This window comes from Lemur catta, chromosome 10 (genome assembly GCF_020740605.2).
Source record: "Lemur catta isolate mLemCat1 chromosome 10, mLemCat1.pri, whole genome shotgun sequence".
NCBI lineage: Eukaryota > Metazoa > Chordata > Mammalia > Primates > Lemuridae > Lemur > Lemur catta.
The window spans coordinates 47,446,522-47,461,989 of record NC_059137.1 but is presented as its reverse complement, the minus strand read 5'-3'; the positions used below and the strand labels follow the sequence as shown (position 1 = coordinate 47,461,989).

The 15,468-nt window shown below is 37.6% G+C and overlaps 1 protein-coding gene across 4 annotated transcripts in view; it reads left to right on the top strand.

Annotated features, from left to right (window-relative positions):
* Nucleotides 1–15,468, top strand: part of FOCAD (focadhesin) — a 258,289-nt gene that overhangs the window by 209,360 nt on the left and 33,461 nt on the right. For all 4 annotated transcript variants that reach the window (XM_045563768.1, XM_045563770.1, XM_045563769.1 and 1 more), the window contains 7 exons: nucleotides 6,334–6,481; nucleotides 8,640–8,759; nucleotides 10,199–10,321; nucleotides 10,758–10,835; nucleotides 11,472–11,543; nucleotides 12,865–12,967; nucleotides 14,820–14,900. In XM_045563768.1, the coding sequence (XP_045419724.1) occupies nucleotides 6,334–6,481; nucleotides 8,640–8,759; nucleotides 10,199–10,321; nucleotides 10,758–10,835; nucleotides 11,472–11,543; nucleotides 12,865–12,967; nucleotides 14,820–14,900 (725 nt within the window). The remainder of the gene's footprint in view (nucleotides 1–6,333; nucleotides 6,482–8,639; nucleotides 8,760–10,198; nucleotides 10,322–10,757; nucleotides 10,836–11,471; nucleotides 11,544–12,864; nucleotides 12,968–14,819; nucleotides 14,901–15,468) is intronic.

The window sequence follows — 15,468 nt, the reverse complement described above, 5'->3', positions numbered from 1 at the left end:
GTATGTTGTTTCTATTTCCTCTCTAACAGATACAATACTTAGGGTTTGGTTTCTACACTGCCATAAACCTTGCATGCTGTAGTGAAATATTTGTAGGACCTGATCTCGAATTCCTTTGCAAAGAGTTTTCAGTAATAAATAATCAAAAAACTTGTAATTAAAGCTTACTTGCTCTGAAAACCATGTTTCAGCAATAGACAATTTGCTTAAATTTTAAGCAACATATGCTATTTTGCAGCTTAGTCTTTATATTATTACTAAGACCTTAGTTTTGTCTCGAACTTGCCATACGAGGCATTTATCTGAGGACCTGGAGGCATGACCTAACTAATCTTTTTAAAGATCTGTTGAAGCCATTTGAATTTGATTGGGCTAAGAGAACCTTTGACTGATGATTTATGTTTCCCTGTGAAATCCAATGGCTAAGGAATCGAAATGGAAAAAGTTACACCAGGGATTTCCAACTTGCTTAACATTAATAGATCCTCCTCCCTCCTCCATCAACCTCATGCTTTTAAAAAATTTTGCCTTTTAGGCCGGGCGCGGTGGCTCACGCCTGTAATCCTAGCACTCTGGGAGGCCGAGGCGGGTGGATCACTCTAGGTCAGGAGTTCGAGACCAGCCTCAGCAAGAGTGAGACCCCGTCTCTACCAAAAATAGAAAGAAATGATTTGGACAGCTAAAAATATATATAGAAAAAATTAGCCAGGCATGGTGGCGCATGCCTGTAGTCCCAGCTACTCGGGAGGCTGAGGCAGTAGGATCGCTTAAGCCCAGGAGTTTGAGGTTGCTGTGAGCTAGACTGACACCTAAGCACTCACTCTAGCCCAGGCAACAGAGTGAGACTCTGTCTCAAAAAAAAAAAAAAATTTTGCCTTTTAAATTAAATATTGTAAAATTTATTCTCATTCTAGTAATGAAAGATAACAAAAATGAAGAAGAATAATCAGAAAAGAATAGTAAGAAAAATGATGTTAAACATTCTCGTTTAGTAAGAAATTTAGTTTCAATTAGTCTGTGAGACTTGTGTGGGTGAATATATGGTTTTGTCACTGTTTCTGAAATATTGACATCATCGAGGACTTACATTGTAATTTTTTGGACTTCCCCATGTTTTGGAACCTCAGATTCGAATCCTCTGGGGTTCATCCTACTAGGGAACCTAACATTTTATAAGCACTAACCTCAAATTTAATGCCTTTACCTTTTGCTATTATGGACACTGTTCAAATATGAATTTAATCAGTGTTTACATTTCTGGCCTAGGAACTTAAAATCTAAAGCTACATTCATACCATCTATTAGGTATGGCTCAGACTAACAAAAGAGTAAATGAAATAGTAGAGGTAGCTGCATGGGTAAAGGATTTCATCACAAATAAAGTCAAATGTCTCCTTAGTAGGTGCTAGTTATGGGATCTTCTTTCAGCTACAGGCTAAGATTGAATAGGAACCATTGACGCTTACCCAGTTTATCAAGAAACAGTTTAGGGATCAAGTGACATCTTAAGAGTGTAGTTTGTGAGAAAAGAAAGAGTTTGGTGGTATGGTTTGAAGTCTCTTGAATATAGAAAAATTATTAATGAGGAGGGATAGGGACATTTTACTGTTATTTGGATCTGATAAAGGGTTGTGATTTTGAGCCTAATTCATGCATTGGTATTGTTGCCTTTTACAACCAAGGAGTAAGGTATTTTTGTCTCTCTTTCTCTCTCTCCTGCCTCTACCCACTCCCAAAGATGCTCATCACAGTTGTAGCTCAGGGTGTTATAAAGTTGGGAAGATTGTGAGATTAAATGCTGCAAACTTTCAGTCAGTTGGAATAATCAGGAAAGACTTTCGGGTATTGTCTCTATTAGTTTGCAGGAAAGCCGTTTGAACATAAGAAGGACCATGGGGTAACTGAATTACCCACAGTGTAGGTATTAAGGCATTAAAAACTTTATATGTCTAAGCATTTTTAACCTTAAAATTTATTTTTGTTACTAATACGATTCATATTTCTTCCTTCTTACCTTCTTAAGAAACTAGTGAACAACTATATTGTGAGAGGAAAGGGTGTGGGTCTACATAGGGAACCAGTTCTGCAGAGGAAAGTAAATAGGGTGATCAGAAACTTTCTTGTCCATTTAGTGAAAACTTGCTTGTCTGTCAGAGCCCAGTTAAAAGATCTGGTCCTTCAAGAGCCCTTCCTCTCTCCTCTCCAACCTGTTATTCCTACAGTTAATGAAGTTTAGTTATTTCATTATTCCTAATGCTTTGTGGGTGTCAGTTTTTATGTAGTGCTCTTTGGTTTCAGGTGCAACTAATACTGATCATTTGCATACTGAGCTAGGCATTTCCACATCTCTTTCTCATGTAATTACTTCCTTGTCACAACCTAAATACGATACTAAAGCAGGAATCCGCATCACTTTGATTTACAGATAAAGAATTTGAGTCTCAGATAGACTTGTGCAAGGTTACATGCTTAATAAGTGGCAGAGCTAGGAGAGGAACCCAGGTCATTTGACTTTAAAGCCATTTTTCTTTCTCTTGCATAGTTCAGTGTGAAGAACACATTTCAATAGAAAGAAAGCAATTTGATGCTTGATAGTATTGTGTTTGTTATTTATCTTTTTTCTGCTTTTCTAAGAAGGCCCAGGCCTGAATGCCTAGCTCATGGCATAAAGTATTTCCTTGTCTAATGAGATTGCAGAAGTCTAGGGCAGTCTTCCCTCAAGTGACATAGTGGAAGCGTTACTAGGAGGTGGTTAATAGATCTGGGAGCATGCTACCTCAAGTGATAGAATTCACCCAGAGCAATTCACCACGCTTCCCTGATTTAATGAACGTGTCCCTGCTGAGTGAACCCAGCACTTGGCCTGGCTGGTGTTTTGGTCCTATCATTAACATTTTGCTGCCATCTAGTGGTAGTTCATTGTGCCATTGTGATCCTCGCAGCCCTAGCTGTAGTCACGCTATCCATCAACGACCTGAGCTTCGGTTAATTACTATTGAGCTTTTACAAATACGATAACATTTGTATAGCGCTTTGTAAAGGGCAAAGCGCTATACAAATGTTAACTGTTATTACAACTAATTATTAGATGACCTAGTACTTAATCTGCAGGATTGCCCACAATAAACTAGGGAATTCAAGATTCATCTCTGGTTAATTTTTGAAAAACATACTATTCTATCTCAGTTGATATAGCAACACAAGTATCATAATTGCATGGCTTTTACGTTTCAGGATTTCTTTTTGATGGTGATATTTTAATATACTCTGATAAGAGATTCAAATAAGTAATGACATAATTGGATATAGAATTGTAAAACTCAAACTTCTCTTTATCATTTGTTAAGATTCCTATAGAACATATATGTTAGCAATTCCAAAAGCTCAGTTTTATACCTAATATTATAATTTGTTTTTATTTCATCTGTCTGACACACCAACACTTAATTCCTTTTTGTTTTCGATGGACAGAAAGATTTGAAAGCTACCTCTGCCCAAGCTATTGGTTTAGAACTGACAGACATATCAAAGAGAACCTGTTAATAAAATGAGGTAAATGTGTGGAAATGCTGAACTAAGCACATGGAGAATTTTTTTAAGACTTGAGACAAAAGTAAGCACATTAAAATCTAGAAGATTTGGAAATCAGAAGGAAACACCAGAAATAAAGCTTTAGGATTACCCTCTTACTGCATACTGGAAAATTAAGACAAAATAGAAGGAAACTATGTAGGTTAATAGATGCATATACTCTAACGTATCGGCACATGTATAGACATAGATTATATATTCATATATTCCCACACATAGTAAATGGTAGTCAATTTACTACCATTGTAGCAATGACTAGACTTGCTAATGAATTATAACCTTAACAAGGAATAATTATAATTGCTATGATAATTTTTAGGTAAATGTGAACCAGAAACTGAGATGTCTTTTTCTAAGCCTTTGTACCTGTATACCTTGGGATGGTAAAGGAGAAGCTTCCATCTAGGGGATGGATATTTTTGTGTACCCAGGATAGTCTGAAAAGCAAAACTTAGATACTTGCCTGTTTTTTAAGCAGGATAAACCCTAATCCTTACTTGAGTGAGCTTTGAAAGGAATTCTTTTTTTTCCCATGAACCCAGCATCACTTTTTCTTAACTTAGTCTGGCAAGAAATAGAAATCAAGTTTTCTTGATTGAATCTTGGATGATATGGTCAGTGAGTTTTACCACTCATAAATTTTGCCTCCTACTAAACATAAGAATCCAGTCTTTTTATTTTTTTCTTTCTGTAGATCTTCTCTCTTCTCTAGACTCTCTTAAAATTCTTCATTTGGTCAGTTCTTCAGCATTTAATAAATATTGGTTAAGTGCCTATACATGCCAAGCAGTGTACTAGGTGCCACAGATAATGTAGTAAGGAAAAAATGGAAAAGTACCTATCCTTATTTAGGTTGCAGGCTAGGGAAGAGATAGTAATCAAACAATCTGCCAAATAATCATCATCAAAGTTTATAATTAAAATTGTATAAAACAAATTAGTACAGGGTGCTATGGGACAGTATTAAAGGGTTCCCTACTGGACCACAGAATGTGTCTCTGAGGAAGTTACATTTGAAATCTTAAGCATAAGTAGCAGTTCAATAGTCAAAGAGGGAACAACAGTCAAATTTGTCAAAGTATTAATCAAATTTTGTCTAATTTTATCTTTGGTCTAGTTCTGTCAAATTTTTACGTGTGTCATTACAGAAAGATTGCCCTAAAACTTCCCTGTAGATTCTAAATTACAGCAAAGGTTTTAAGTCCATACCAGTCAAGAGTAGCCTTTCCTCTCTTAGAAATATGATTTGTCTCAAAAGCACACTGTATTCAGATGTTAGGTGTTGATTTAACTGGTTGAAAGTGCATTGTGCTAGTTGAGCTTGTGCAGTTCGCGTCAGCTGTACCAGCAGTTCTGACTAAGGATGGATTATTCCTGTAGTGGCTTCTTTACAAAGGGTTTTCTAATGCCAGATTGTTAGGCGACAGGAACTAGAAAAACAGACTTGAGATGTGTTGCCTTCTCATAGGCAGTCCATGATGGCATCATGCAGGGCACGGAGGGGGCCTTGGGTTTGGCAGATGGAGCAGAAGTCTGGGAATAAAAAATACCCTTGTTCTGCCCATGCATTGCTGGAAGCTCTCTGTGACCGAAAGCAAATCCTGTAGCCTGTCGATCTTTCTGTGTGTCTCCTTTCAGATGTGGTTGCTCCATCTGCACAGAGGTGTTGGGGGAAGTATACCTGTATACCTTGGCATGGGAAAGGAGAAGCTTTGTAAAACGATGTGAAAGTTCTTGATGCTAGCCGAGGATAGATGTCATTTGAGAGCAAAATGACATAGCATATGAGCATTGAGATACGTTGTTGGAGAAATGCCCCAGAGTGCCTTTCTGAGGAGCTGATATCATGATGATTGATAGGCAAGCCAAACCAGAGTGAGGGGGATTTTTGAGAAACTCAGCATTTCCTCCAGTTAAACAACAAAGATGAAAACTCTTTTTAAAAAGTAAAAAATTACCAGGAGCTGCAATATCTTATCATACTAACTTGAAGTTTTCTGAGAGAACAGTTCTTTTCTTTAACTGGATATGTATTCTTTCAGAATTGGGGCACAAAGCCCCAGATTTCAATTGAATTGTCACATGGGGTAACTTTTGACAAGCCTGTCATTTGTCCATTTTCTTTGCTGACCCAGTGATACTCAGAGATCAGAGGGGAGAGAAGGATTAATGTCATTGTGCACAGACAAATACACAGTGTCTTTAAGAGAGACATTCCACTTACTGAAGTTGGCTAGGAAACATGAAGCAGTTAGCAGTACCTCATAATTATGTCTTGCGTTTCTCCCCACTGTTATTAGTCAGCTATCCTCAGCTTGTATTCTGAAGTTCAGTCTTTTTTCACCTATATAGTTGATCATAGTGTACTCAACATGGGGGTGAGGATGGGGAGGAGAGGAGTACAGCATTCTTCTCTATTAGCACAGAAATAGAGCTGATTTACGCCTTTTCCTCTCTTCACTGTAGAGCTTGAGTCAAACTATTTCATGCTTTTGTCTGGTTTTGTCTAGTGGGCACATCGTACTAGCGTGGACCACAGATACCTATTTTGACAGTTTTCTTTTTGCGGGAAGAGGTGGGTACGCCTGTCCTGGATCACAGTCACACTTGCGTACCAGGCAGCAGCATCAGGATCCAGCCCTCTCTCCTGAGGTTTCAGAGCACCGTAAGCTCCGTGGTGAGGGAAGAGTAATGACATGGGTTTCTTGTGATTCTAACACCTCATCTTTTTTGGCATCCAAGCACGGGCTGCATATTGGGAGTCGGACTTGTTCTGTCCCTCATGAGCCACAGCAGCCAAACGGAGTCCCGAGTTCACGTGGCAGCATCGCTTCGGAAGCTGTCCACCTACCTAGACGACAGTGGGAGCCAGAGCAGGACGTTTCAGGAGGTAGGAGATGGAGCTTATACTGTTCCCCCCATGCTCTATTTTGTTTTCTTGTTACTGCTTATTTTCCACTTCTCACACGTTGGTAACCCTGTAAATTAAATTCTTCCTTGAGACAAGGGGAAACTCTAAGCGGCAAACAACCTATATTAGATCCTAAGGTTTTCAAAGTGGGCGGCTGTTTAAATCAACTTAGGCTAAATGTGGCACAGAAGATAAGAGCCTTTCGTGAGTGTAAAAACCTAAGTCAGCATTACTAGAAGGCACTTTCTAAGAAGAGCTGCAATTTCTGGAAGAAGGTTAAATGGAGAGTTTTAGAATTGTGCTTAAGCCAAATACAACTTTTAAAAAATGGCCAGGAATAAGCTTAAGAAACTGTAGATCAAAAGGCATTTAATGTTTTTTAAATGTCATCTAGCATAAAAAATTCCTTTTCTGCTACGGCACAAAAATATGCAGAATGGGAGTTTGGGTGACCCAGTTCCTGTTCGTTAACCGTGTTTAGATGGAACATTTCAGGCGTGCATCGTGCCTGTCTCTGTTGTGCCCAGGTGAAGCTGAACCGCCTGTGCTCTTCTTTGGGAGGAGCAGGGTATGACCTCGTGGCCTGGCCAGATTCTCCCTCTCATTAGAGCAGATTCTATTTTATCCCAGCCTGCCCACGAGCTATTGATGAGTACATAATGGCTGCTGTGTTTCCCTGCTCAGCTCCTCTGCTTTCAGAGGACTTGTTGAATTGGTGAATTTCTTTGGGGCACAGAGGGTTGAAGTTTTGTTCTAAGACATGCACTACATTTCCATTTTTAAAGCAATGTAGAGCATTTAAAAGTGCATATTTTTTTTAAGCCAAAGGAGAAAATCTTGCAACCAAGGAGCCAATTGACTAATAAATGAAAGCAAGGTTCTTATAACTGATGCATCTGTCTGCCTTGATGTTTTGATTTATAAGGCCTTAAGCAAGCAGTTTTGTTTTTTCTTCCCCTCTCATGTTTTATTATCCAGTTTCTACCTTAGAAACCACTTACATTTTTCATGCTGTATCAACCAGCGCTAGCAGTTGAATTTTCTACTTTGTGTTAACAGCATCCTTATAAGGGAGGGTTTTATTATGAATATGTGAGGTAGCAGGGAGGGAATGATTAACTTTGATTTACAAAAACTGAGACTCAAATAGATTGAGTAATTTGCCCAAAGTTACTTAGCCAGTAAATGGTTAATTTGGGACATATGCCCAAGTATCATCTCTGCTCCCAACATTCTTTTTATTTGTATTTTATTTATTTATTTATTCATTCATTTACATCTTACGTTCTCACACCAGTGCTATGAAGTAGGTAGGATTATTCCTATTTTACACAATTTATCTGACTCCAAAACCCATATCCCTGCTCCAGTTACATTCTGCTACTTCTCCTAGGGAATCTTAATGTTTCATTTTTTTTTAAATTTCTTCCATTTGGCCTTGGATGGGAGTGCATGGCAATTAATAACGTCCACTAGTGATGAAATTCTGTTTCCTTCTGCTGTTGGTAGGTGCTGTGTTCTGTTATGACGTGGTGAGGAAACTTTTTGATTTAGAGTCTGAAGGCCTGGGTTTGAATCTTGCTTCTATCATTTGCTAGCTGTGTGTAATTGAGCCTCAAAGTATTTAAAAAGACTTCATTTATAAAGTAAGAATAATGATACCCATCATGGCATTGTCATAAAACATAATAATATAGGTTAGTCAGCAAAACAGTGCCCAGTCTGTGGTAAATATTTTCAATTCCAATTTTTACAGTGGGGGGAAGTTTGACAGAATATCTGTATCAGCTAAGCCATGTTCTTTTTTTTTATTATTAAATCATTTTTTTATTAAATTTTTTAAAATTGCAGAATATTACAGGGGTACAAATGCTTTGGTTGCATAAATTGCCTTTCTACTGCCCGAGTCACAGCTACAAGTGTGCCCATCCCCCAGGCAGCGTGCAACACCTGTTAGGTGTAAATGTACCTACCCATCCCCTTCTCCCCCCACACCCAGTGAAAATTACTTCCGTGTGTGCATATGTGTTGATCAATTCATACCAATTTAATGGTGGCAAGAAACTAAGCCATGTTCTAAGAGAACACGTTTCTTTGCCTCCCAAAGAAACTTTTTTCTGTTGTATTTTCTTTTCAGGTCCTTGCCTACACCCTTAGCTGTGTATGTACATCAGCTTTCAGTGCTGGAATTATTGAGGCTGCAGAGGCTGAAGATGTTATGAACAAGCTTCGACTGTTAGTAGAGAACAACCAGCAGGTTGGGATGTGTGCCCTAATTATTTCTCTCTGTGGGTCTCATGATGCTGCTAAGTCCCGCTTTTGACTTACTCTGAATTAGACTGTTCTGCGATATTTTTCATGTTTAGAACTGAGAAACTTCTAACTGTTCTCTCACAGGTACAGCCAACAGTCACAGATGTCTTTTTCTCTCCTTATCACCTATTTCATCCTGCAGACATTTTCTTTGAGAAAGTGTTAATAGGCTTTTCTTTCTCTCCAACTATTGCTCTATATTTATAAAAATCTTAAAATATGTGGCTAGGGAGTATGAGTTATATTCTATAAAGCTAGAGACAAAAATTTGTAAAGATATGAATACATAGAAGACTCTGATGATAAAGTCAAACTTCAAGTTCAAGGCAGAAAAATCTCTGTTCATCACTGAATTTGTGTAGGTAAATATAAATACTTGTAAATTAAAAGTTAAATACCCTTAAAATTTTCCCTCTGAAATACTATTCAACCTTAAAAAGGAAGTTCTGACATGTGCTACAATATGGAGGAAACTTGAAGACGTTATGCTAAGTGAAATAAGCAAATCACAAAAGGGCAAATACTGTAGGATTCACTTAGATGAGATACTTAGAGTAGTCAAAACCAGAGAGACAGAAAGTAGATTGGTGGTTGCCGGGGGGTGGGGGGAGGGAGGAGTGGGGAGTTATTGTTTAATGGGTATGGAATTTTAGTTTTTTAAGATAAAAAATATTCTAGAGATGGATGGTGGTGATGATTATACAACAATATGAATGTACTTAATGTCACTGAACTGGTATTCATGGTAAAGATTGTAAATTTTATGTGTATTTTTGCCACAATAAAAAAAAAAAACTTAAAAAAAATCCCCTCTGATTACACACTATAGAATTTTCCAATTTGGATTTTTTAAAGGTCTCCAGAGTCTTAATATTGGTCATAATGGATAATTGCAGGAATCACTGGTTTTAAGCCCATAATATTGTTTTTACTGTTTTATGGTTATGTGCCTGCTATCTTACATTCAGAATAAGTTTTGCAAAATCAAAATGTAGGCGTTTTCTTATGCTATGCTCATCGTGGGATGCTTTTTCTTTGTTTAGGAGTTGATTGGCCTTGTGTGGTCTACATTGGTATTTTCACCCTAATCCCTTCAGAGAATTCGTATTGCTGTAGCTAAGTTGCTCAATAGTGCTGTATTACTTTCCTAAAATAAACTACTCACTGAAGCTGAATTCCTTGCCATTAGACTGCAGTTTCTGTCGAAAACCAAAGTCTATATTAAAAAAAAAAATCCATAAATCTCTGGTTTTAAAATCCCAAATAGAACTTGTCAGTAGGAAAGGTAGCTCTAGTCGTGCTTATGTTGCTATTTATAAATATTCCTAATCTATGTCTTTGTTTTTCTTTTTCTCACTCCCTGTTTTTATTTATTTGTACCAGACTTCCGGTTTTGCCCTGGCGTTGGGAAACATAGTTCACGGTTTGTCAGTGTGTGGACATGGGAAAGCTGAAGACTTAGGCAGCAAACTGCTCCCTGCCTGGATCAGAACTGTTCTAGCACAGGTAGAGGTCACCTTCCTGGGAAAAGGAACCACTTTATTGGACCATTTATAGGAGCTGCTAAGATATATAGCTTAATGGTAAAAGAATAGGCAATTTCAAATGAAAGAGACACATATATTTTTAATCCCTTATAAATAATACATCCTGTCAACCATTATAGCTTTTTTTTTAAACTGGCTATTTTGTCAATGTTTTAATTTTAAAATAACATTGTGTTTTTTGAAAAGTAAAAACAACAAGAAGCCACCCATGTTTTAACAACCTTAATCTGTTTATTTTAGTCTACTGCGATTTTCAGTAGAATTATACAGGTTATGTTGACATCACAAATTTAGTACCATTTTGACCATTTATTTCTCTATGCTCTAATAAATTGTATAGAATCCAATCCCAATGACTGGCTCCCTCTTGACATATTCTGATGCTTTGCTTTCAGGGCACTCCTACGATGATTTGTTTGGCAGCTCTTCATGGCACGGTGGCCTTGGTAGGCTCTGAAGCCGGTGTAATGCAGGTAAAGAAAGGAACTATCTGTTCAGGGGAAGAAATCTAAATGGCTATAGCAGGAGAGTACCCAATATCTTGTTTATGGTAATAGTTATACTGGGCTTTTCAATGCCTTGCTGGATGAAAAATTGCTCTTGATTACGAATTCTTTATTCTATAGAGATTTGTTGCTAGTTTTATTTGGTTTGTAAGGAATAAACCTGGTCAACTTAGGTACTTTCCACAAATTTCCATGCCTGAGAATAGGGGATTGAATGGTAAGAAATTTCAGAAGTCATTCACAAGAAACTCTGTTTTACATCTGTAATGTTTAAGTTTATATCTATTTACCTTTCATTTCAAAATGTTTTCACAGTGGATGTATGTATGTGTAAGTTTATAAGTAATTCTAAAGGAGCTCCTCTGTTTATACAGTAAAAGTTTATTGAGTGACTGCTCCATGCCACACTGACCAGGTGCAAGGAAATCAATGATACGTAAAGCACAGGCCCTGTCCTTGAGGAACTCACAGCTTATGTGTTTGAAATACAAGGACATAATGATAAATTATTCCATAGCTTAGAAGATGATAGCTTATGCACTGGAAATATAATTATTTACCTTTTTGGGGGTCGGGTGGGGTTATTTCTCCTTATTCTTTCAGCTGAAGTCAGAAGCCATCCAGACCTCTCATTTCCAGGGCAGACTTAATGAAGTCATTAGAACCTTAACTCAGGTGAGAAGATGAATTTAAAATCCTTGGGTGGGAAAACAAATACTCTTCCTTTTTTATCTTTTTTTTTCTATTGCATGATACAGAATGTTTTACCTAGAAAAATGAGAAAGTCTCTGGTTATTCATGCTGAGTTCAAGAAGCATTTGGGAGTGGTGTAGTATCCTATATTCACTGACAGACATGTACTCTTTCTGGCGAAAAAGAAAGCTGGCATTTTTAAGTTCAGTTGGCATTGGTTTGGCTTAAAATTAAAACTTGACCCTGCAAGGAATGTCAGGCCCTCAGGACAAGAAAAAACAGAAGGTGCCCAAAGGGCAGGGCAGATATCTAGGTAGGATGGTCAAGAGGCAGTGGTTCAGATGTCACTAATAAAACTGTTTGGGTAAATTATTGTTGTCCCTATTCTTGGTTAAAGAATAAACATACCCATCTACTAAGAAATGTTTCTATCTTTTAAGATTTTTATTTAAAAAAAAATGGCTATGTTCATTTGCATAAAATTTGAGACTACAGAATGAAAAAAGCTGAAAAAATATCACTGATGGTCCTCCAAACCTGAAGCAACTGCTCAAATATTTGTTCATATTTCTTTTCAAGCATTGTTATTTTGTTTGCATAATTGGTATTCTTACTGTATGTAGAACTTTATATCTTATTCTTTTCACTTAGCATGCTTGTTTTCATTCTTGTAAAATGCAGTTGATTATAATACCTACCACAGAAAGGAGTTTTAGTAATTCAGGCTTTCACAAGCAAACATAAATCTCTGAACAGAAGAAACTCTCTTTTGCATGTATGAATATGAATATACTCAAAAAAAGAATTCTGCTGAAACTTAACTTGCCATAACTTGGGAGAAAAATCTATAAATGAAAACTATTATTTAGAAAAATGCTTATTATGAATGCTAAAGCAGTAATAGAGCATTATTTACAGAAAAGAAGAAAATGCCTCCTTCCATTCTTTGAGGTATTTTTGTCTTAAGTAACTGTCACCTCTTTTCTACATTTTGGATTTTTTTTTTAACCATGTTTTGAAAATTTCTTTGAGACCAGTCTTACTCAGTGAAACCTGAGGAAACCACTAGTGCTTTCTTCTCTGATTGACTCATTCATTGATTCATTCAGCAAATACTTGTTGCGTACCCATATGACCCAGGTAGAGTGTAATAGACACATGGTATTACATCTTGTTATAGAACTTCTCATTATCAGCCAAGCCACCACCTCATAAAAGATTAGTGGATTTCTGTAAGTGGCCTTTTTATTGAATAGAACTTGGATCTTACCCCATCATTGAACTATAGCCTCTTCATCTATAGGTCATCAGTGTCTCTGGGGTGATTGGTCTTCAGTCAAATGCAATCTGGCTTCTTGGACACCTTCATCTGTCTACTCTGTCCTCAAGTCAAAGTAGAACCTCTGGTAAGATTATAGTCTTAAAATACTAGAAGGAGGGATTGCTGACCCAGAGCTCTGTAGTTTGTTAAGAGCATTAATCTTCACAACAACCCTAAGTGGTGGGTATTACCATCTCTATTTTACATCAGAGGGAGATGGGGTATGGAGAGGCTTCCTGACTTATCCAGGGTCACATGGCAGTAAGTGGTGCTTGTGTGATTTGAACCCAGATCTGTTGGCTTTCAAAGCTCATGATGTTTTTGCTCCTCCTCCTTGCCCCCTTAGACATTCAGTCTAACCCTTATATTTTACAAAAGAAGAACCTAAGGCTCAGAAAGATTACATGACTTACATACAGAGTTAGTTTAGTAACAAATCTAGGAACTAGGACCTAGGTCCTTGAAGCTTCTTATTTTACTGGATATAATGGCATAGTATTCATGTTTCATCAGAAGTCTCTTCATGTATGGCTGGAGTTTTTCTGGCCCCTGATTTTGAAAAAATAGTGGGGTAAATAAAGATGTGTACTTTCTCAGCCTTGCAATTAAAGCCCTAGATCTTAATATAACAAGGCTTTTTCTATTTCTAGTTTTTTGATAAAAGCAATAAAAATATTTGCAATCTCTGCATGCTTAATTTATATTTGTACTTGTGGTGAAGTCATCACGGTTAATATATCTGCTCTTTGCTCTTTATAGAATTTTGACCCACTGGCTATCTTGGGCCCAGGCCAGAGAGGTTTAGGTACCAATGATTCCTCATTAAAACCTAATTTCATTTACCCACTGACAGGTAGTCTGCTGACAGCATTACCATGGATGTGGGCCATGGACGTGGGCCACTGTAATTATTGTTTCCCTTGCTTTCAATCACTCTGTAGCTATGGAAATAGGACATTGGTACATAGCCTTCCCAACATAATGAACTTTAGACAGCTGGAAGTTGTCATATTAACATAGGAAAAAGAAAAAAAAAAACTTAGTCATATTGGAAACCCTTGGTATTGCTAGTTTTGAAGGGCAGGGTTCTTCTCACAGTGTCCTGGTGTAAAATAGCATATTTGTGCCAGGATTTTACTTTTTTATGTCAGGTTTTAATTTCCATATTATGGGGTACTTGGTCTGGCCCACATATATTCAAATCAGGTAGTACTGAATCATCTTACACACAGGTTCTTCTGAACAAAATGACTGTATGTCTGGAAAAGTACAGCTTCTTGTTCCTGATGGAATTTTCCAATTGAGCCATTTACTGCAGTAAAAACCATCTCCTGAAACAACCATGGAAGACTGGGAGGAAAGGGATTTAGGAGACTCTTAGGACTCAACTAGCATAAATGTCACTGCTTCACTGTTCCAGGTCAGCAACCACATCTGGTTATTTGCACATATTGGTCACTTAGAGGTCTCTGCCTTAGGTAAGAGACTGGTGCTATTAATATTGGTTGCTGAATTTCCGTGGTTCATATATCTGCTTTAGTATGTCCTGAAGTGGCACCTACAAGAATGGTCTTAGCCTAGATGCCCAGCAGACTCCCTGCTGACCCTGAGGAGGTCACTAGGTTGGGGCTCATTGATGTGACAATGTGGAAAGGATTTTTAACCACTTCAGTCAAGTGTTCATCCTCTGCAATTTTTTCCAATCTCTACTAAGTTTGCTACTGTTTTAGATTTGTTTGCATAGCTTAAGTGATTACTTCAAGGCCAGTCACTTAATCTAATAGAATTAGTTGCAGCCACAGAATATTGTGCTGAGATTAATGGCATAAACATCTCCGCTTTGTCTCGAGGTTGATATGGCAGCATGAGATCATTATCTTTCCTTCATTAGTCCTGCCAAGTTCACCAGTTAATTTGATCATTTTCTGTCTCCACAGTTCCTACTGACTATAGCTATTTGCCTGAAAGCAGTTTCATTGGAGCAGCCATTGGCTTCTTCGTTACAGGAGGGAAAAAAGGCAAGTGAGCACATTTCTGGAATTTTACCATTCTTTCTACAAGTCAAGTAAATGTGTGTGCCCTAAGCATGCCTCTGTAGAATCAAACAATCCAAATCAGAAGGGGTGAATGTTTTCTTCTGCTAAACCACCTTTGCAGTAGAGATGACCAGGAGGCTAACTGCAATAATTGGTACATAAATATACACATTGTGTAGTTTCTTGGAATCAAAGTCTCTGACTTTGGGTGGCTCTGTGAAAATCTTAATCTTCCATTTGGCCATTTTTAAAGTATAAGTGTACATTACTTTTCCTGTCAATTTAAAATGAGAATGATCTGAAAAGAGAAAACACATCTGGGTACAGTCCACATCCCAGGACCTGTCTTGGAAATTGGGTCTTCTCCGTGTTGTTGAAATCATTGGCTCTACTTCCTATTTTTAGTTTGTGTTCTTTTCCTCTGCACACATTTGTCCTTTTGTGATTCTGTGTTGCTACCACCCATCTTAGAGCCTAAGCAATTTGAAGAGGTTAAGTGCATTTTCTTTTTTAACTGGAGCCAGAACAATGCCGTGTAAGTTATTGAATA